The sequence below is a fragment of the Poecile atricapillus genome, chromosome 2, assembly GCF_030490865.1.
Source record: "Poecile atricapillus isolate bPoeAtr1 chromosome 2, bPoeAtr1.hap1, whole genome shotgun sequence".
NCBI classification, from domain to species: domain Eukaryota; kingdom Metazoa; phylum Chordata; class Aves; order Passeriformes; family Paridae; genus Poecile; species Poecile atricapillus.
Window position 1 is genome coordinate 20287829 of NC_081250.1, and position 21233 is coordinate 20309061.

Consider the following 21233-nt stretch of genomic DNA (forward strand, 5'->3'; position numbering starts at 1 on the left):
AAAATGAAAATGAAAAGACCATAATGATTCCTCTTATGGGTTTTTTGCTTTAAGGTTTTTATAACCTATATATCTGCGGCCTTCCCTATAAGTATTCATAAAAAACAAGCAAGAATTATTTTATTTAAATCCTGCAGGATTTCTAATAGCACAGCTCTCTATTTGTACCAAGCATTGCCCTGTAGAAATACTCACTGTAGCCAAGCTGAGACAGTATGAAGCCATGCTCTTCAGGGTTGTGGATACTGGCCAGGTTACCATTGCTCTTATTGCAGGAAATTAGGGCTTCTCTCCATTCTTTGGGATCTCTATGAACCATGAAACAGTGACCTCCATAGGGCAACCATTCTTCTGGGCATTTAACAGGCTCTGTATCCCCCCAAAATCAATAGATATTTCAAGTTTTCAAATGGTGCAAACTGAAGTTTAGAATAACTACAATTATATTGAAAATCAGCTAATTAACAAATTAGAATGAAAAGGAAGTGGTAACAAATTAGCAGTACTTCATTCCTCATTCATGTATTGTAGCCTGTATGTTGCTGCTCAGAGTACTTTGACAGAAAGCATATACTGAATTTAAGCAAAAGAGGAAAAGACTGGAGCCAATTGTTACTGGGGTTCACTAGCATGAAGTATTCAGAGGAATATGGCCAGAGGAATATTTTGGAATTTCACATGTAGCATTTCCACACAATGTACCCCACCCAATTATGGTTTTTTTTATTTTTCATAAAGGAAAGGCAGCACAAGTAATTCTCTGCACATATGGCTTTCCATGCCAGCTGTCATTAAATAAACCAGAGAGAAGTATAGTGGAAAAGGAAGTTGCTCATTTTTGCCATCTTTCTAGGTTGCAGGCAATCCCATCAAGAATTTGCTCTGAGCCTACTGATGCCATTTTTCCAAGTCTTCTGTGACAAACCTCAGTGTTTCCACTAGAATGCAATGCAGAAAGGATGAAGCATCTCTATTTTCATGTCCATGCAGACCATAATACTTTCATGAAACTGCATGGCTTAACCCAGTGCCTCTGGAATTATGAATAATAACATAAAGTAAAAAATACTTGTGTGGTTACTGGGCTCCAGGAACGTTTTCAATATTTAAATGTATTTCACTAAAGAAATAACGATATGCTTTGCTCTGTACCAGTCATCATAGTGGAAAAACAAATTTCAATGCTTGCTCTTTTTTTTTTTAAGTACTGATTAAATTTAACTTTAGTGACACAAATTATGCCTTTATCAAAAGTTTTTTATTTGCTTGACATACCCGATGGAAGAATTAAAGGATCCTTTGTGGATTTTTCCTTTTTACAGATATATCCAAGTTTCAGCTCACATGGCTGGTTTTCCCATTTAGCATCTCTTCTGGGGTTTAATACTGCACAAAGCTTTTCAGGCTCAAGCTCAGGGCTTCCTTCATGGAATTAAAAACAAATTATTATTATGTAGCACAGGGTTTATGTCAGCAGCTAAAAGAGCAAATTACTGATAGCCTTTTCATGTGTCAATTATGGGCTCATGATTTCACTACTACGATTATTTTTCTGCCAAAGATAAGGAAATGTAATTTAGAAGTACCCATCAAAGCATTTCTTTCGATGATTGTTGCATAATTAACACTTTCTGCCACATTTGATTACAGAATAGTGGTCCTTTCTGCATGTCCCTTTGGAATTTGAACACAGATTTGCTCCTTGCTGCAAGCAGAACCTCCTGACATTCCCTCACAATTTCTGTCTCTCCTCTGCCTGCCTCTTCCACCAACACCCCCAGAGTTTCCCCACAGGACCACTATCCCTGGGGAATGGTCAGTGTTTTCTTCTCAGAGTGGCCCACAGTGTGATTAATTACTTTTTTCCCCCTCTCCCCACAAAAGACACAACAGAATTCTGCAGTGAACTGGAAGTGTGTAGATTAGTTTATGATCATAGCCATTGTGTGGGGGTACAGGAGCTCTGGGGGTTTGATTTGGGCCCTGGTGTGGGCTCAGTGACCTGAGACCAAACATCTTGGTCCTGCAAAGCTCAAGGAATTAGGCCAGCTCAACAGAAGGTAGAAAAATCTTCCACCAGACTAAGCAGCTCTGGGCATTCCCATCATCTTCTGTGCCAGATAAAAGCAGGTGGCACCTCTGAGGCTGGGGAAGGCTGAAATGCTTGCATTTATTCAGGGTTTGCTGCAACCAACTGTTGCCATGGCAATAATTGACTTTCAAATATATGAATGCCATATCGATGGCATGAACTCTTGAATGAGAGGAAAAGAGTTAAAAAGCATAAGAAGTGAAGAGGAAGGCTTTGCAAGAGCAATGCTCACTGGCAGCTGAGTCCTTGCAGGATGCAGGGTCTGATAACCCTGTGAACGTTGTAGAGACAGAGGATTTCACTGACTTGAAGGCATTCCCAGTATGATACAGCTCAACTAGTGCTTTTTACTTTATCTGCCTCTGATAGGAGATGAGGTTATTTAGGTCTTCTGCTTGAAGTTCTATGAGTTATATCTAGTGAATAAAAGCATAATTCTCAGATTATAATTCCAAAAATTGTTTAAAAAGATTACTACCTGGTGCCCAGTTAAAGTATCTGAAGGGAAAACCACCACTCCACTGCCAGCCAGTGTTGAGATTCAGACTGTTAAGCCCAATCCAGAGAGAGGATCTCTTGCTGTCAATCAAATCTAGGCAACCAAAAGAATTGAATTCTATTGAGATTTGCTAGGAAAATTTCTGCATTTCCGAAGTTTAGAAGAAGATGGTAAAAGTCTGCCTAGTGATTTGTAATTGCAGCACAGAATTAGTGTTTAATGATAATAAACTCAGAGGGTTTTTTCTGTAGAATTGATAGAGGTTATTTTACATATTAGTTTATCTGAACTTAATGCTATTCTACAGTTGAATGTAAACAATAAGCTTTGAAAATTGAAAGATTGAATTTCTATTATTAATTTTGCCATAAGTTTTCTTGATTGTGGTGCAATTGATAGAGGACCTTCATCTATAAAGTCTGTATAAAATTTGTATAAAATTTCAAAACAACTATTTCATTAGATATACATGAAGAATACTGATTTATTAATACAAAATATAATCGTAGAACATGTAATATAGTGTAATTGTTGTATATATGGCTTTCTTCTAAAATGTTTCTTCTTTTAAGTCCTGTTTATGGGACCTTTCTGGTGTTTCCTGAGCTTGAGGTAACTTTTGCTTAATTGGCTGGAAATCCTTAGATTTTTTAAAATAAAATAATAGTGTAAAATATTTCAAATGGTAATTCCACAACTTACTAAAGTTCCACATATAAAAAGCCTAATTTGCTGTAGTTTTTTTTGATTAGTATAGATACCATTTTCTTACATCAGCTATTCACTGTAATATGATTAAAGCATTGAAACATCTGTAATCAGTCAAAAAAACCTTTGGAAATAGTTTTTACTGAATCTTGCTTATTAGTTTACCTCTTAGATATATTTGTTCATGTATCTCTGTGACACTTAATAGTTCTGCATTCTGTTGCTGACAGCTCTTCCTTGCTTGGTGCCATGTGAGAGCTGACTGGTGGTTTATCTGGTAGTACGTTCCTGTCAAAGGATCTGTATTCCAAAATCTGTCAATGTCTGTGTGAGAGAAAGGAGATTTAGTACCTGAGTTTGTAATAAACATTTTATACAAAGTATTATGGCAAAATTTAGCTGCAAGCTTATTTGTGAAATAACATTTTGGAGCAATTAAGGCTCAGACCCACAAGTCTATCTTGACCTTTGTTAAGAATAGAGGGTGTGTCATTGACATTATCAATGATGAGCCTTTCATCCTTTATTTGCACTTTCCCCCTTCAAATTTTATAAACTACAGGAGAAAAAAAAAATTGTAAAGAGGCCAATAAATCAAAACTTTATCTTGGTCATTGTCTACCTTGAGAACAGAAGTTCATAGGCTATGCTGAAGTGTATTCTTGGCTGGAACAGAACTGAAATACAAACATTTGCAGTAGTGAAACCTTTCTTGTGAAATTATGCCATCACTAATCACATTTACAGTGCTGTAGGCTTGGGGAAGAGCAGCTGGGAAGCTGTCCAGGGGAAACAGACTTGGGGTGTTGGTTGATCACCAGCCAAACGTGAGCCAGCAAGTGCCCAGGTGACCAAGAAGGCCAATGGCACCTTGGCTTGTATCAGCAACAGCATGGCCAGCAGGAACAGGGCAGTGATTGTCCCTCTGTGCTCGGTGCTGATATGGCCACACCTCAAATACTCTGTTCAGTCATGACCCTGACTACAATAAAGACCTTGAGGTGCTGGAGCACATCCAGAGGAGGCCAAGAGAGCTGGTGAAGGAGCAGCTGAGGGAATTGAGATTGTAATTGTGATCTGCATGTGTTTTAGATAACTGGAATGTTGAAATTGTCTTCTGAGAGCTCACTGTTAGCAAAACTGTCCCCTGGGCAAGTGCTAAAATAAGCTGTAATTACAACTTGCCCTAAATTTCTCTTTTGTTGAGAAAAAAACATTGAATTTCTTGAATGGTTTGTTAGAGGAAATGTTTTCTATTTCTAATTGTGTTTCTTTATTTCTGATTTAGAGAATTTTAACATTCTTTTTTTAACTGTAGACTCAAGTATTAGTGATAATATCCCAACAATTTTATAATGCAAAATACTTCATATTTTCTAGTTTATATAATGAGGATGTCATGGAATTTTGAAGCTACTGCTTACAATATTGCCCCGGAGAATAATTTTCACTAAATCAGTCAGAATTATGGTGGTTGGTGCTGGTTGAGACTGAGTTTTCTTGCATAACCAGTGCAATGCTCCTATCAAAATGACAAATTGTGATTTTGATTCTGTGGTACTGCACTGAAAACTTAGGTTTGAGGTAGAATGTTTAATATCTTCATGAACGTGTATTTTGGTGTTCTTGATCCTGCATTCCCATGACCATTACTTTTAGCTGTTAAGATAGCATTGTTTTGTAATATATTCTGAAACATTAAAAGGGAAATACTGATGATGCTAGCATTTCAGTAAAACCTTTAAGCCAATCTTTTAATTTTATATCTCTCAAAAAACAAACTACATCCTCCCATGAACTGTAGACTAATCTTGTTATATAGAACAGGGCTTTGCTTGAGTAGAAAAGGTTAGACTGCTACTATCAGTCTATACTGATATACATACTATCTATAAATATCAGTGAGTATTAGACTGTGAATAGCATCTCAATTTTCAGGTGAGTCTGTACTGAAGAGAGTCATATTTAAAGCACACTGCTTTTTTCCTGAGTCTTAACTACTCATGGACACACCCAGAGAACCTTCAGCCTGACTGTAGGCTCTTAGCAAACAGGATTTGTTACTTCTGTCAGGGATGTTATTGCATGAAAGAGATATTCTTTGAGTAAAATTGAGGTCACTGCAAGGTTTTTCCCTTCTGCATTATTAACAGCATCTCAGTATCGACATATTTACATAGCAGTGTTGTGTTATAGGGTCTATGTCAGCGTGTGGGACTTACTGGCAGCTGGGCAGAACCCATACAAGTGGTCCTCATCGAAGTTGGGTGTTGTTGCACACCAGAAGAAGCCATCTGACCTGCCAGCAGCTGTGCACTCAGCATACCATCTTCCACTCAACAGGAAGGGGAAGGCACACGGAGCTCCATTGGAATTTCCCAACAGTGTAAACAGATCTGAGGGGGAAAAGGAGAAGTTCTAATATAGCTATGTGAATATATGTGCCTGTCCTCTCCATAGGACTAGGTAGAGAAAGCATTTTGAGTGTTACACCACTGTAATTGGGGGACTGCTGTCACCAGCAATGTCTTTCATGGAAGTTCTTGGTAGGTCTTGTAATTTATGCTTTGCTTCCGGGGTACATCATCAAATGTATCAGCTAGAAATTGAGTTGTTTCATGCTGTAGACAGCTATGAAACAGTTGCAGTGATTTTTATTTCATATATTTAAATACAATTTTCTAAAATCTTTTTTCTTTTTAACTTTTTATCACGTGGCTTAACTTCCACTTCATGTAGCTTAGTGTTGTGGGATTTTTTGGCATCTGAAATGTCATAGAGAAACTGAAGGTAGTAATTATGCATGGAATTATTTCCTTACATTTAATACTGATGTATTAAAAGCAGATTTTTTTTCCATCTCATCCAATAATACTAATGCAATCTCAGTAGTAATAGTATGCAGCGAAATAAAGGGCTTTGATTGCAAAGTCACAGAATCCCAGAATGGTTCAGGTTGGAAGGGATCACAGTGGGTCATCTGATCCAACTTCCCAGCTTAAGAAGGGCCATCCCAGAGCACATGGCACAGGATTGTGTCCAGTTACTGAATATCTCTGGTGAGGGAAACTCCACAACATCTCTGGACAGTCTGTTCCAGTGCTTGGTGAAAGTTCTTCCTCTTACTCAAGCAGAACTTCCTGTGCTTCAGTTTCTACCCATTCTGTGCCATTGCTGGGCACCACTGAGAAGAGTGATTAACACTAACAATTAAAACAACCTACATCCACATTTGCTTTAAAAGTAAAGAACAGAAGATATGCACATGTTTCACACATACTGCATGCTGTCTGAACCTAAGCAGCTGTTTTTCTCGAGGATGAAGGAGTACAGGCCTGAATACATGAACTAATCATTCTTTAGTCCACCATTGTTTCAGGGGAACAGCTGGTATTAGGCTAAGTGGGGCAGAAATCAGAAGACCCTACCTCTGATAGCAAACAAATAAATACAATAAACCATCAAAAATAACCTTTAAACTTTACCTTCATGGCTTTGAGAACACAAATCATCCATGGTTCCATAGATCTTCCATTTATCCATTGCCTCTGATCCTGTTTTCAGCACAATATTTTCTTTTTTTTTGCCAAGACTGAGAAATAAATCTTCCCCTTGGATTGCCAAGGCTGCATTTCTGCATTCCCATTTCTGCAATTCACTTTTCTTGTTGCATGGGTACAGAGAAATTTTAGCCTGGTTTCTCTTGTAGGGCACTCCCAAGCATTGTGCAAATGCCATGCTCATTAACTGATGATCAGAGACCCACCTGAATTTTTGTAAGTCACTGTTTTTCTTGCAAGTGGCTGTTGTGACTGCCTCAGAACTTTGAGCAATTAAACAGAACTTAGTATCCTCATTGAATATTAAGAATATTTCCTTGTCTGTAAAATAAAACATTCAGAATAAGTGGTTAGGGTAAGCACATGGGAAGGGGAGCTTGTGAGGAGAAATATGTGCTGTTTATTCCATGCTGATCTGACTCATGTCAGGAGGCTGCAAATTTTTACAAGGACAAAATGGCATTTTCAAGACACATTTCATTCTGGGAAGGAAAAGTAAGTACAGCTCAGTAAATACATGGCAACATAACACAGAAGACATAAACTACATTAACACAGCTTCAAAAATGTGATCATAATAATGGAATTTTATCTTCTTCTGAAATGCACATTTCATTCAAGACTTCCAAAGGGGACCTTTACTGAAAATTTGGAAGTTTGCCATCACTTTCATGCATTATAGATTTAGCTCCTGTAACATACATCTCCAGGGGGTCGCATTTGTGCTTAATACAGTTAGTGAGAGAGCCTTCTGTGACTCTTTTTCCTCTGGAATTTGGAAGGAATTTGGAATCTGGAAGGTTCTGTTACAATTTGGGGATTTTTTTGGAGTTAAAAACCTTGCAATGGTGACTTGTTACTTTGCCTTAATCCAATATCCAATATCCTTTCCTTAGCACATCTATCAGAAGAAGTCAACATACACAGTATGTTCAACATGCACAGTAAAGCATAAACATTGTCACAAGAACAAACACTGAAGAGCATATACATACCATAGGTGTGAGCCTGCATGCCTGTGCATTGTGAGTGCCACACAAGATAGTTAACACTCCCAAAGGGTTATAGGCAGCCTGATGTAGTAATCCACTGAGATAGGTAAACCCTGCTGGGAAGGGCTGTCCAGAACTGCAGCTGTGCTGTAACACACACACATTTTTCCCAGTTCTTGGGCAAATAGCTGTGTGCTCTTAAAAATGTCAGGTAGCATGCAGCTCTCACCGGCTTTGGGTCATGAGGGATTGCAATTTGGACTACAAGGAATATTCTAGGACCTATGGAGCAAGGTTTTGCCCTTCAGCTCTCTGTGCCTCAAATTCACACCTGGAAACAGAGATGCAGCATCACTGCCATATCCCTCTGAGAGAATAACTCACAAGAGGCAGTGAGATACCCCTCCACACACTAAAGTAAACATTTAGGACAAGTGTAGGATGTTAGGACAAGCCAGTGTTGAGTAGTGAACAGAGGACAAAGTTTTCAGAGCCTTAAGTATCACTCTCATCTTTACTCTTACTGCTGTAGTGGTTATTTCACAGCTGTTCTTGACTCTCATATATTTCTAATTTATTTTTTCACTGTCTTTTTCTCAGCCACATTGCTACATCTTGCATCAATCCACAAATTCCATCTCATTCCACACAATCTCATGCTAAAGCTGGAGATACACAAGCAGCACCCTATTTAATTCCTTTATCCTTTCCATTTTTTGTGAGTCAGTCACATATATAGACAAAGACTATGGACCACACTGTGAAATCCATCTACTTTACAGTAGCAAACATAACCAATAAAGAAGTTGTACTCAAAAGTCAATCTTATTCACATATGTGACTCAATCCTGACCTCTAATTCCCAGCTTTACCCTATTTTGCATATTCCCCTCTAAAACTAAATCAACACCTCTGTATGTGTCTTGTGGAAACTTCTGTGGACCACTTCCATTAGGACAAATATGAAATGCAGAGTAGTAAAGCTATGTGAAAATCTTAAAGATTCTGAGAAACCAGCAAGACAACAAAGATTCCCACTTTCACATCCACTTTTGCAGGGGATAGGAAAAAATAGACTCACCGAGTGTCTGAAAAGCAGTATGAACAAATGAGAGGAAAACTAATACTGTAGAAAAGGTCAAGGTTTTCATTCTGTCTTCTTATTCACAAAGAGATAAGTTGAAATTAATTGCTGCAGCAGAGGTCCTTAAAGAACCAGTTGGCTCTGGCTCCTTCTCAGTTTTGGAGATTTTTAGTTGAAAGAGAAAACTCTGGGCTCTAAATAAGGAAATATCCTGTCACATGTGGTATTTTGAAATCTATAAATAATTACAGAATTCAAACTTTGCATCTGGAAGTGAAGTTTCCATCCATTCAAATGCAAGTGGCAAATTTTGAGCAGTTCAAGATCATTCCACTGAATGATTTTTAAATCTCTTGTTTCTGTGGTGGAATTGTACCATTCTGACCCTCAAAGACAAAGAATCAGGGAGTGCACTTTAAATGGATGTATCTTAAATGTCATACATATATGAGAAACTCAGAGAAAAATATATGCAAATTTCTTAACCAGATAGGTCTTCACTGCTGCAAAAGATATATTGATTTCATTTACTGCAGTGAGAAATTTTGACTATTTCAGTAGGAAAAATTAACCCACACATGACAATTTAATTTTGCTTGGTGACTTGACAAACTGGGTACTATGCATACATCTACCTTTTATCTATCTGGTGTATCAGCTAGTAGAACTAGTGTGCTATTATTTCATGTGAATTTATCTTAGAAGAACCAATACAAATTATCCAAATCTTTACAAATCTTTCTGTGTTTTTGGCAAAAAAATCTGCCTCTCAAAATATTTCATCCATAAAGTACAAATGAACTTTAGTACTTTAGTCTTTCTTTATACTAAGCATAAATGAGACAAGGATAGAGGAATAGTTTCAAATTTTACAAGTGAGCTTCAGTCATTTATTAAGTGGAAATGAACTACAGCTATGATGCACAATCCCTTAGTAATTTTGAAAAAAAGGGAGGAAAGAGATTCGGTTGAAATTGCCCTTCAAATTTGCTCTCATTTTTCTTGGTTTTGTTATGAAGACAAATCTCACAGTATTTTCTGCAAGAGCAAAGCATCACTTAATAAAACAGAAGAAACTCATTCACAAAATACAGTCTCTGGAGTTGTGTTATCAATATAAAAAATAAAACAAAATAATTATATTATTTTGGATTTTTTAATCTGTTTATTCTTTTAATTTACTTTGCCTTTATCACTGGCCATCAAACAGCACAGAATCCAGTTCTGTATTTACAAAAAAAAAAAAAAAATTTTATTGTAACTTACATGAAGAGGAAAAAATAAGCTGAAAGATCAAGAGGAATGTCATTAATAGTAGTTTGAGTAAAAAATGGCCTTTATTCCTTATCCTTTTCAATGTTTTGTTTAATTTCCATATCTACAAATTGTCAATCCAATGTCGTGTAACATCTCCTCTGCAGTTCTTATGCAGTTTCTAAAGGTTTGTTATTCACAGAGATCCTTGACATCTTTTTTCCTTCAGAATGTCATAGACAACAGAGAATTTCCAGAAAACATAAACATCTCAGAAAAGCCTCTAAAACATTTCACTAGCAAGGCACTGTTTTGTTCCCCACTCTTTTACTGGCCTGAATCATGAGCACAGTGCCCAGTTATCAGTCCATTTATCAGAGACGTGGAGGATAGTAAGCAAAGCTGTCCTAAAATGAGTGATCAAGTGGAATAAAACCAGGAATGCATTCTTCCAAAATTCATTTGCCAACTACTTTATTTTATAATTTATTTATGGCTTTTTTAATCATATGCCTTATTCATGTTTCTGTGTCTCCTCCTGCCAGCCAATTTTTTAAGGAAGCAGTTTCATTAAATCAACAACCTATATATCATCTCCACATGCTAATTAAACACTGAAATGTTATTGTGTAATGTATAAATTGTTGACTGATATAGTTGCATCTTCATAATTGATAAAAAAACATTCAAAGTCATAGAATAAAACTGTATGCAGATTTATTTGTTTTGCAGAGTCAAAGTTGAAGCCATGAATGAAGGACAAGTATTTGCATTTCACTTATAATACTATCACAAGGAAGATACTGCATAAAGGGTATAAGGCAAGGGCAGCAATGGGAACAAACAATTCATGTAAATCTCCTTATTCCAAACATCACTTAAGTAACAGTGTGCATGCTTCTGAACTGTATGGTGAGATACTCTCAAAGTGCAGGCATTAGGGCTGAGTGCTCTGCAAAGAGGGCTCAGTGTTAGTCTTGACTCTGCATGTAATGATCTCACAAATTCCTAAATAAGTAACCCATATCTTTTAAATCTAAATTCCCACGAGTTCTGTTATTTTCTATGCTTGCTTAATTAGTTGTACTAATTTTGTACAGTACTAATAAATACCTGAGAGTATTTATTGAGGAGCATACAGCAATAGTTCCTAATCTTTACCAAAGGAGTAACTGCCAATTTTACTTCAGAAGTTACATGCACTTAAGAGAGACTAAGGTTTCCTTTAGTTCAGCTATATTTTTTCTCAGCTTAACCATTTAACTTGGCTGTGATATCCCATCAGACAACACTGTGTTCATTTTTTCCTTTGTTGTTACTAGCATCACTTCCAGTGTCCCCTGCAGTCAGGGCACGGCTGTATTCCAGCTGCCTGCTGCTCCGCCTCACCTCTCTTCCAGTTCCACCTCCACTTTTGATCTTGAACAAGAAATAAATCATGGAGCCCACCCCCAATAAAATTATGAGGACCAGAGTAAGTAGTATCCACATATTCAGATGACCACTGGCTTTCTCCTTTTTGGCATCTGTAAATAAATAAAAAGTAAATAGAAATTAATGAGCTGTAGCCACAAATAAATATAAGACTATTGAAAACTATAATTTTTCCCTTAATTACCAGGCGGAAAATCTATTATAGTGTCTCTGTGTAAGTTTTTCTCATAGGTCTTGCCATACAAAAAGAGGATCAGAGAGGGAGTGATCAATTTTCCAAAGCATTTGATTATCTTGGGGCTCCCTAAGGGTCTTGCAGCTACTGATAAATTAGGCTGGGAAAGAATTCAATGGCAACTAAGTAAACTAAGCTCATAAATATACATATACATATATATATAAACTAAATACATTATATTAAGCACATATGTTTTAAATTATTTGGAATGGAAAAAAATCCTACCTTCCACATTTCCAGCTGCTTTAAGAATCACTGTCAAAGATAAAAAATGTTTAGTCAAAATCTAAAAAAGTCCCGACAATTTCATGTTAGCAAAAGGTCTATTAACCTGCACATCACATCTGTAAAACACTTCTGCTAAATTAGGTGAGCTGAAAAGGCATGAAAGACTTTTAACCCCATATTCCCTTCAATAAAATTGCAGTTTTTTGCATATTAAACCCCCTTCTTGCTTCTTTCTAATAACCAGAATATGTCAAAGCTCTGTTGTGGTAGTTTCTGATTGTTTTAAGAGGACTTTCCCTTCTCTCCGATTAATTAACCTTGCCCTTTTCACCGGGTCTGTTTCTTGTGTAGACTGAGAAAACTTGATCGACTCCTGAGGACAGTTGAGATTTCCTGTATCACACATAACTCTTTTGAGACCCAGCAGGTCTTAATTTACCATAATTTATTTGCATCTATAATTACAGGTATGAACTCAAGCTTTCTTGTGCAGCTTTTCCCGGCTGTGCACAGAGGGCGCCGTCTGCAAGGCTTTTCCCGGCAACTGGGCTGGAGTTGCAGAGGGCTGGTTGTAAAGCATTGAAGGGTTTACTAGGAAAATCAGAGCACAGAACATTTCATGACCCAAGTGATACAAATTTTATTAAAGAGAAAGACTTCTGATTGCTCTCCTGCAGAACCTTCTTATTCCTGTGACTGGCCTGAAGACTGGGTGAAGCTTCACATCATACTTCTGGTATATTCAGATTCCAAGCCCAACCTCTACATTGCTTTGATTTGCCATTGTTTTATTTTTTTGCTCTATCTCACCTTAGCCCCTAATTTTAGATTTAATATTCAGTCAAAAAATTTAAGCTGTTGGGTGATGGCCACAGCAGGGACAGATCTGCGTGAGGGAGTGTGGGATGCGCCAGGAGCTGGGCTGCTGCAGCAGACCCAGGGCAATGCACTGGGCTCTGGTGTGTTTGCAAGCACAAAGGAAAAGCAGCTGTTCCATTTGTCTCTTGAAAGGGTGCAGAGCTGGCTCTAATGGAATAAATATCTGGTTGTGCTGAAATGCGGTTCTGCTGGAGAGCCCAGTGTCAGGGAATACCCTCTGTACTTTGGCATTGCATATCAGGGCCACTCTCAGTCAAACCCACCAAATAAAGCTTCTGGTGGTATAGAGTTTCTGCTTTCTGATGTCTGGTAAAAGAGAACTATCATTCAGTAGTGTCTGTTGCCTGCAAAGAAAACTAGTCGTTTTCCTAAAAGCAGAATTTTCCTTTTGAGAACATGCTCTGAACAATCCGTGACTGCTGCTTCCCCCACCAGCTGCAGGTTTGCTTTGGTGGGGGAAAGGACTGAACCTCAGAAACATCCTGAACCTTGGGGTTGTGAAACAGGGCAGGAAATTGGACTTTTTGCAGAATTAACAGTTAAACTCCAAAATACCACATGGCTGCTTGGCTCACAATATTCTGATATTTCTGCTTCCTGACTAAAGCAGATGGTGCTCAGTTATACAGAAACACTATATTAAAAAAAAAACAAAACAAAACCCTAACCAAAACACTTCTACTCTTTTCAAAGGTCACTATATGCTCTCTGGATCGCACTTCCGCTCCTATTTAAACAGAATTGCTTCATCTACCTCTTACTGGAACAGCACATATCATAGTACAGCAAGAGGAAGAATAGGAAATTAGTGATGCCACTCTTGTTCCATAGAAAGAAAATAATAATGTCAGTAGAAAGAAAAATGTGTTTATGTTGGAGTGGAACAAAACAATAAAGAAGTTTGATTTTTTTTCAGGAAATATTTATTATTTTTAGTTATTAATTGGATATTCCTCCCAGAATGTAAGAAAATCTGAGGTTATGAAGAAAGAAATCATAAATATGGCAAACGAAAAAAAAAATTTATATCATTTTTGTCTGAACATTGAAACATTTGGTCAGTCTTCTGTAATGCTCATATTGTGCTGTTACTACTGCAATAAAACCATAAATAGAAAGAGTGAATATTAGTCACTTACTCTTTGGTTTCTTACAAATGAAGCCCTTCTGGGAAGAGCAGGGCAGGACATTCCAGTAGCCAGTGGCCGCAGACAGCTCCACGCAGAAAGCCAGCTCGTCCCCCAAGGGCTGCCCGTCAGCCCAGTTGACAAAGTCTAAGGCACTGCTGTCCTGCCAAAGCAGCAGCCCTGATGTGGCAAATGTTAGTATCAATACTAATAGATCCACAGGAAAGGTCTTCATCTTAGTGAATATTGACTATTCAATATTACTTTATTCAGCTGAATAAAGCAATACTAATCTCCTCAGAAATTCTACCCGTGGTTGTTTTTTGATGCATTTCATCTCATTTGATTCTTGTCTCAAAAACAAAACAATTGCTTTCCCAAATTATTATTTGCAGATTTATCTGTCATAACTTAGTTTTAATTTCTATTTTTCCATACCTGTGCATAGGATATTAAAATTTCCAACTGAAAAAAAGCTAAATTCAGACTTTTTATGAAAACTTTCTAAATTATTATTTCAGCAGTACTCAATGAAAATCAAGATTTTACAGTAATGCTTAAACATTTATTTAGTAAAAACTAAACCTTTTTTTTTTCATAAATTCTAAAATAAAAATTTTGATGTTTCAATGGGGTGAAAATAATCTAAAATAAATCCCTTTCTGACTGCTTGGAGTCTGATAACTGTTTGCTTCCAGATGCAAGTTTTCTACTGTATGTTTTAGCAAGCAGCCTAATTTTCTCAACAGAGTCACAGAGCAGCTCTGGCTGGACTCCCACAGGTCCCACATGAGTGTTCCTCAGCCAAGAGAAGATGAGAGCCAGTCAGGACTTTTTCCCCAGCAGGAAAAGCTTTCTCAGAGATCAGAAACAGGAGACAACCTCAGAGACAATCCAGGTCTGATTTCCTACTCCAATTAATTGCTTAAAACCTATTTATTAATGTTTTTTTTCGATTTAATAAAGTCTGTTTATGATTAGTTACAAAACTTAAAATAGTTACCATTTACATTTCTGTATATTCCTATCCAAAAACCGCTTGTCTTGCTTGCGTATAAATCTGCATGTTCTATTAAAAAGTTTGATTCATCCAGATCTGCTACAGAAGTCAACATACCACCTATAAAAAAACCAGTGGAAACTGATTGGAGATATCCCCAACATAGTTTGAGACAGGTTAAGGTTAATAAAAAAATCCTCTCCCACTGCTAGGGAGTAAAGAAGAATTAAATAGAATAGTACTGCTGTAGGGGAATAGCACAGGTGGTGAGAGATGTCATCTGAAGTGAAAGGCAGAAAAGCACAGTGAAGGTGATGACTTTTAAACACTGGGAAAAGTGCACTATGTTTTCAAGTGAATGGATGATGCTGTTCACAGGAGTTATGATTATTTATTTGTTCTTCACGGTTTGACGGAATAATATGTGGCATGAAATACTGCACAACAAACAAACCTGAGCAACAAACAAGTCTGCAATTCAAACTGATGTATTAATTTTTGTGGCAGTGGTGGTAGAGTAAGAGGGCTAAGAGGATCTTAAAAAGGTACGAAACAAAGGATCCATTTATTTTTTCTATCCTGGCCTCCTGAGACATGGATGAGATAGCTGATGACAGCAGCAAAGGTGAAAGAGTGCCAAGGTACTGCTCCTGGTCATGGCCAGGAGCAGATGTCTCCAAGGAGAAGGAGGGAAGCAGTTTCCCTGCCCGGGCTCTGCAGTCTGCCAGGGAGCCTTGCTGACAGAGCAACCCCTTTTGGATCAACCCCTTTCAGATCACACAGCCCCTGTTAAAAATGAGTGATTATTTAAATTATATTTACTTTGCCTATTGTTTAGGGAAAGATATGGAAAAGAAGGGAAAAGGCCAGAAACAAATAGGTTTTTTCAAATCACATAAAATTTAAGGTCTTACTGAAAGGATAAATTTTGTGAGTGAAAAAATATAACAAGAAACAAGCACAGATGGAAAAATAAAACAAGGAAATCACTTTCAATTCAACATAACTGAAAAGGAAATAACAATAAAAATAAATGAGACATTTATTCCTTATTTTTAATATTTGTAGATTTTGCATTATTACTTTTCAAGATTTTTTTCAAGACTTCTTTTTAATGTCAAGATTGAAGTTTTATATTGGGTAAAAAATAATTACCTGATTGAATGCACTGAGTGACAGACTGAGCCCAGCTCATTTCATTGGCATTGAAATTATAGCAGTGGCTTCGGAAAGGAATCCAAGATATGTGATCGGATTCAGGACATTGTCCAATATCCTGGGGGAGATCAGGAGGAAGTACATCTAGAAAAAATATTACAAATGTTTTCATTCAGTAAGGATTGAAGTTCTTCATATATGAAATCAAATCTTAAAACCACCTTGTCTTAAAAGTATTTAAAGTATTCTTTGGTACATAGTGCTAGAATTATCAGTGTCTAAGACAAGAGTGACAATGAGGATCAGGACTGGTCAGCTGTGAGAGGATGATTCAGTGTGAACCTGTGCTCTTCTGTGTTGCTAACTAAATCAAACTTGGATTGTCTCAAGGATATTTGAGTGTTGAAGGATTTTGGTTCTAGTTTATTTTGTAATAACCAACAAATTTATATAAATAAAAGAAGCATTAAAAAGCAGAAAAAAGTCATCTCTAGAAAACTCACAAACTCTCAAGAAGTTCAAATAAGTTTTATTTTAAATGAAATTTCATATAATAGAATTTTCTCATTTAATATTTTCCCTCAGGATAATAATCTTTCCATAAAATTTCTGAACATCTTTATATCTGACAAAGCATGAAGCTCATTGAGTATTTAAGTAGTAACCCCTCATTTTCCCATAAGCAATGACATCATGGAAAGAAATGGCAACATTGTCACTTAGTACTTTTTTTTTAAAAAAACAAGAATTGGAAATTAACAGTATGAAGTTCAGAGCATGGCCTAGGAAAGAAATTAAAAAACAACCAACCAATCAAAAAACCTCCACAGAATCCCCAACCCAAAACAAAACAAAAACAAAACAAAAATGAGCTCAAAAAACCCCAGATAGACTCTGAATTTACATTAAATGCATGTCACTAGAGCTAACAGATGTTACTCTAACAGAAATGAAAAAGCAAAAAAGCCCAGTCCCATTCTGAGGTTTGCCTGTGGTTTTACTGTGTATTATTCCCCAGTGCTACCCACAGAAATCCTATGAAGTATGAACTTTTTTATGGGCCAATAACATACCCTTTTTTATCAGATACAACTCTTTCTCCTGTATCCAGTTTTCGGAATCCAAAAGCAATTAATTAACAACCACTGTAGGAATGATGTGTATATGTTGAAGAAACTATTTATTTTATACTCAGTGGACTTCACTGATTACAGACCTTCCCATAAAACCTCTGTCAGAAAAACATTTTACATTCTAGACTCAAATGCCTGATGTTCCCACAATCTCTATGATCTGTGTGCCTGCTGTCATGGCAGTGATCACTCCAGCCCAGTAAAGTGGCAAGATCTTGGCTGGTGAATGCTGACTCCATCAAAATAAAACATTTTCATGCAAAATAAAGGTATTTACATTACATACTCAGCCTTATTATTTTTTGATATATACTTAGAAATTTGCAATTCAGTCAAAGCAGATAAAGCAAGGTTTCTGCCATAAAACCAAAAGTCATTGCCATTGCTTACCCTCAGATTTTTTGCAGACAGGAAGATGTTTCTCATTACAATGTGCTGTTTTCCAATTCCCAGAGAGTGCTAGATAGACACAGGCTATTTTCTGTTTTGGTTCTCCATAGTCCCACTCAGAAAAATTTAGTTTCCTTTTATTGGTCCATATATAATATCCGTAACTCTAAAATTGAAGCAGACATTTGACATAACTGTTCTAAACTCTCATCTGCTGTTTCAGCTGAATGCAGTTATATACAAGCACATTTTCTAAGTGATACAGGCAGTTGGTGTATCTGTGCAAGTACTGTTGAAATACTCGCTGAATCAGGACTCAGCAGCATAAAAACCAGACACAGCAGTATGGCTCCTATGCTGAACAGCCCTTGGAAGTGTTTTGAAGGCTAAATAATGCTCCCTGGGGACTCAGTCCCTTGTCAGGCGAAGTTGTAAGGTGGAATCACCATGCCAGAAGAGTCAGATCTCCATGAAAAGAATCAAGACCATAAGAACATGAAACCTGTGGAAAGCTCAGGTCTCAGAGTTGGCTATCAAACCAGGACTCTAAGCTCCAGCAGTTTTGAGGAGAAACGTTCAGGAGTAAACTGAAGTTATCACTAATGAAGGGCCTGAGAAAATTATCACTTTGTAAGAAGCAAAAGAGAAACATGTTGAGCAGGAATTCTTGAGTCTTTGTTTAGTCTTTCCTCCTCTGCTTTTTCATTTTCCAGGAAGAATCAGAAGAATTAAAAGGAAAAGCTAACAGACACAGAAAATATATTGCTGCCATTAAGAGGGGAATAAGATGTGATCTCACTCCAATGTCTAGCTGTGCCAAGAGAGATGCCAGGTACACAAGGTCATACTGAGCTTGGCATCACCAGGGCAAGGTCACTCTGCCAGGGGAGCAGGAGGAACCAAAAAGCTTGACTCTGCAAGATCAAGGATGGCTTGTTTATAAGTACCAGGGGAACATCTGGTGATTCAAGCTTGATCAAAATGGAATTTTAACTGCTTTCTAAATCATATTGCTATGACTAAAAAACAACCTGCTTTGGTATCAAGTGGACCTAAACACTATTATTTTGGTTTGGGTAGAGATGCCCTATGGACTTGTGCAAGATTTATTTTAAGGTTAGTGACTACCCATCAATTACGTGAGCATTTTTTCTGGCGGGGCCAGGGGCGACACTGTTAGAATAGTGGAAATATGTATTGTTCAGCAACAAGTTCATTTTTTCAGACAATGTAACCTTTTGAGGGGCTTTATCAGAGTGTTGCTGCATCATGTAACTAACTGGAAATGCTATTCTTACGCAATATTTTTTACAAGTATCCCCAGTGATACTGAATTTCAGACAAGTTTTTCTGTGTTATATATCAGTGTGGAATCACAATTAGTAAAAACAATGAAGAGTTAAGATGATTATCACTGATGAAAAAGCTAATTTTTATTATCAAGGTGGTTTAGTCAGATCTAAGAACAATGCAATAGAAACATGATAGTCAAGTGCATTTAATAACTGCATATTCAGTAGGGAAGCTGAAGCTCAATTTGTCACTCAGTCACAGAGATAATAAGACGGATTATCACTCCAATGTTCCCTTACAAAGTGGTGGACCTGGATCTCAATATTCACTACTTCTGGTGCAGTATAGATTTTATTTGTTTTAACCTTTGGGACCTAGCAGGTGTAACAAAGAGTGTGTTCAGATGTGTGTGGTTTGCCCTCTGAACCCTTCTGAACCAAAACATAAGAGAAGAGCGACAGCTGCCAATGATTACGAGGCACTAGCCCTACTGACCATCTTGGACCTTTTGAGTAGGGGTCATCTGTGCTAAAAATGGCCATCTGAAAGTTTGCCAGGTATTTTTACCTAAGCTTCACACATTCACACAGATTCACACAGAACTAGTAGAGAGAGTTCAGCACTGCCAAAGGTTCTCATCCTTCTCCATTGCCTAAAATGGAGGTTTATGATTTAAGCTCGAAGAAGTAAAAAGATGTAGGACTTCCCACCAGCCCGAGGTTTCTAAATCTGTTCATGCTACAATTCTCCTGCTAATAGTAACAGCATTTTTAATTTTACCAATTATGAATTTATTAATCTTACCATGTTGCTGTTGAGCCCAATCCATAAGGGCTCTCCATACTGTACTGCCTGCAGCAGCAAGAATATATTACTGTAATAATCAAAAATACTGGCAAGCTCTGAAGATTTCTCCTGGCATGCTTTTCTTGCTTCTTCCCAATTCATTTTAGAAGGAATGATTAAATAGCTGCTGTTACCATAATGGACAAAATCGAAATCTGGAGCGCTTGTGGGGTGAAACAGTTCAGGCTCTGTAGGAAAGAGGTACAAATTTGAAAGGAAGAGGAGAAAACGGTGAAAATAACTAGTGGCTGGATAGCAGTATTTCTTTTGAGTAGCAGATGAATATATCATGGCAGCACAAGCATCAAGTAACAGCATTTCTTACATAAAACTAAAGAGATTTATTTTAATGGCAATTTGGAACTATTTTAAACTGTGGTATAAAAACACATTCAGGGATTAGAGAGAGGCAGAGCATGAGCTGTGTGTATCTAATGACACAGACTGATCAGGTGAAATTATGTGAATACTGGTTCCACCATGATCCTCCCTGCAGAGCTCTCCATGTCCCCCCACCTCAGTGCAGGTGAAGTTTTTCCCAGGTATGGGCACAGGACAGGATCTTCACACCACTTCAGTCTCAGAATAATTTCTTTCTAAGCAAATTTTATGACTGTGCTGCTGCATCTTTTCCTCATAGGATGAGGTGAAAAAGGAAACTGTATTTGTACCTATAATTATATACACAGAAGTAGAAGGCAGGGGCCTAGAGCTAATGATGGGGACAGAAGAAAAGACATAAACTTTGTGTTCAGTCATTGTTGAGGATGCCCTGGCAATTTTTTTGCTAGTGCCATCCTCATGCAGCTTTCTGCACTTGTATAGGACAGAATCATCTGACCCAGCTGTGGCTTCTTCCTCTATTTTAACTCTCTGCTCAGCAGTTCCCTGTTTTTGTTCCTGTGGACTCTGCAGTGTAGCTGTGCTCCGGATGTGTCTCCCACCCTAAGGCTTCATGAAGAAAACTCAAACTTTTGCCCTTCTGAGTCTTGCTGATGAGAAAACTTATCAGTTTAATTGTCCTTGGCTAACCCTCAGCTGGAGGTCACTGAGGGATTTATCTTTTTGTATTGTATTTGCAAAATACCTGCATTCAGGACCCTGTATCTCTGATAATTGGGTAAAGCACAGATAACTACAATTTTCTGTTAGTAGAGAAAACAGGCATTTTGAAGGCATAGACGTTCTGGGAACCTGGTTTGGGCATTTTTCTTGTGATTAAGAAGGTGAATCCTGTCTTCAAAATGTCTATGTGCCAGGCACCTGATCTAAGTCTGGATGTCTGCAGGGAAGGCAAGGTTGGCTTCTGTGAGTTATA

The 21233-nt window shown here is 37.5% G+C and overlaps 2 protein-coding genes across 2 annotated transcripts in view; both read right to left on the reverse strand.

Annotated features, from left to right (window-relative positions):
* The window catches only part of LOC131575190 (macrophage mannose receptor 1-like), a 34711-nt gene extending 25633 nt beyond the window's left edge, over positions 1 to 9078 (reverse strand). Inside the window, exons 1-7 of the mRNA XM_058830291.1 lie at positions 8933 to 9078; positions 6785 to 7180; positions 5522 to 5695; positions 3465 to 3623; positions 2571 to 2684; positions 1276 to 1422; positions 196 to 369 (exon numbers count right to left, since the gene is read on the reverse strand). Of these exons, the coding sequence (XP_058686274.1) occupies positions 196 to 369; positions 1276 to 1422; positions 2571 to 2684; positions 3465 to 3623; positions 5522 to 5695; positions 6785 to 7180; positions 8933 to 9002 (1234 nt within the window). The 5' untranslated portion in view covers positions 9003 to 9078. The remainder of the gene's footprint in view (positions 1 to 195; positions 370 to 1275; positions 1423 to 2570; positions 2685 to 3464; positions 3624 to 5521; positions 5696 to 6784; positions 7181 to 8932) is intronic.
* Positions 9079 to 10133: 1055 nt separating this feature from the next.
* Positions 10134 to 21233, reverse strand: part of LOC131575193 (macrophage mannose receptor 1-like) — a 33432-nt gene continuing 22332 nt past the window's right edge. Inside the window, exons 23-29 of the mRNA XM_058830293.1 lie at positions 19874 to 20103; positions 17777 to 17942; positions 16251 to 16397; positions 15099 to 15215; positions 14108 to 14275; positions 12087 to 12116; positions 10134 to 11715 (exon numbers count right to left, since the gene is read on the reverse strand). Coding sequence (XP_058686276.1) covers positions 11471 to 11715; positions 12087 to 12116; positions 14108 to 14275; positions 15099 to 15215; positions 16251 to 16397; positions 17777 to 17942; positions 19874 to 20103 — 1103 coding nt within the window. The 3' untranslated portion in view covers positions 10134 to 11470. The remainder of the gene's footprint in view (positions 11716 to 12086; positions 12117 to 14107; positions 14276 to 15098; positions 15216 to 16250; positions 16398 to 17776; positions 17943 to 19873; positions 20104 to 21233) is intronic.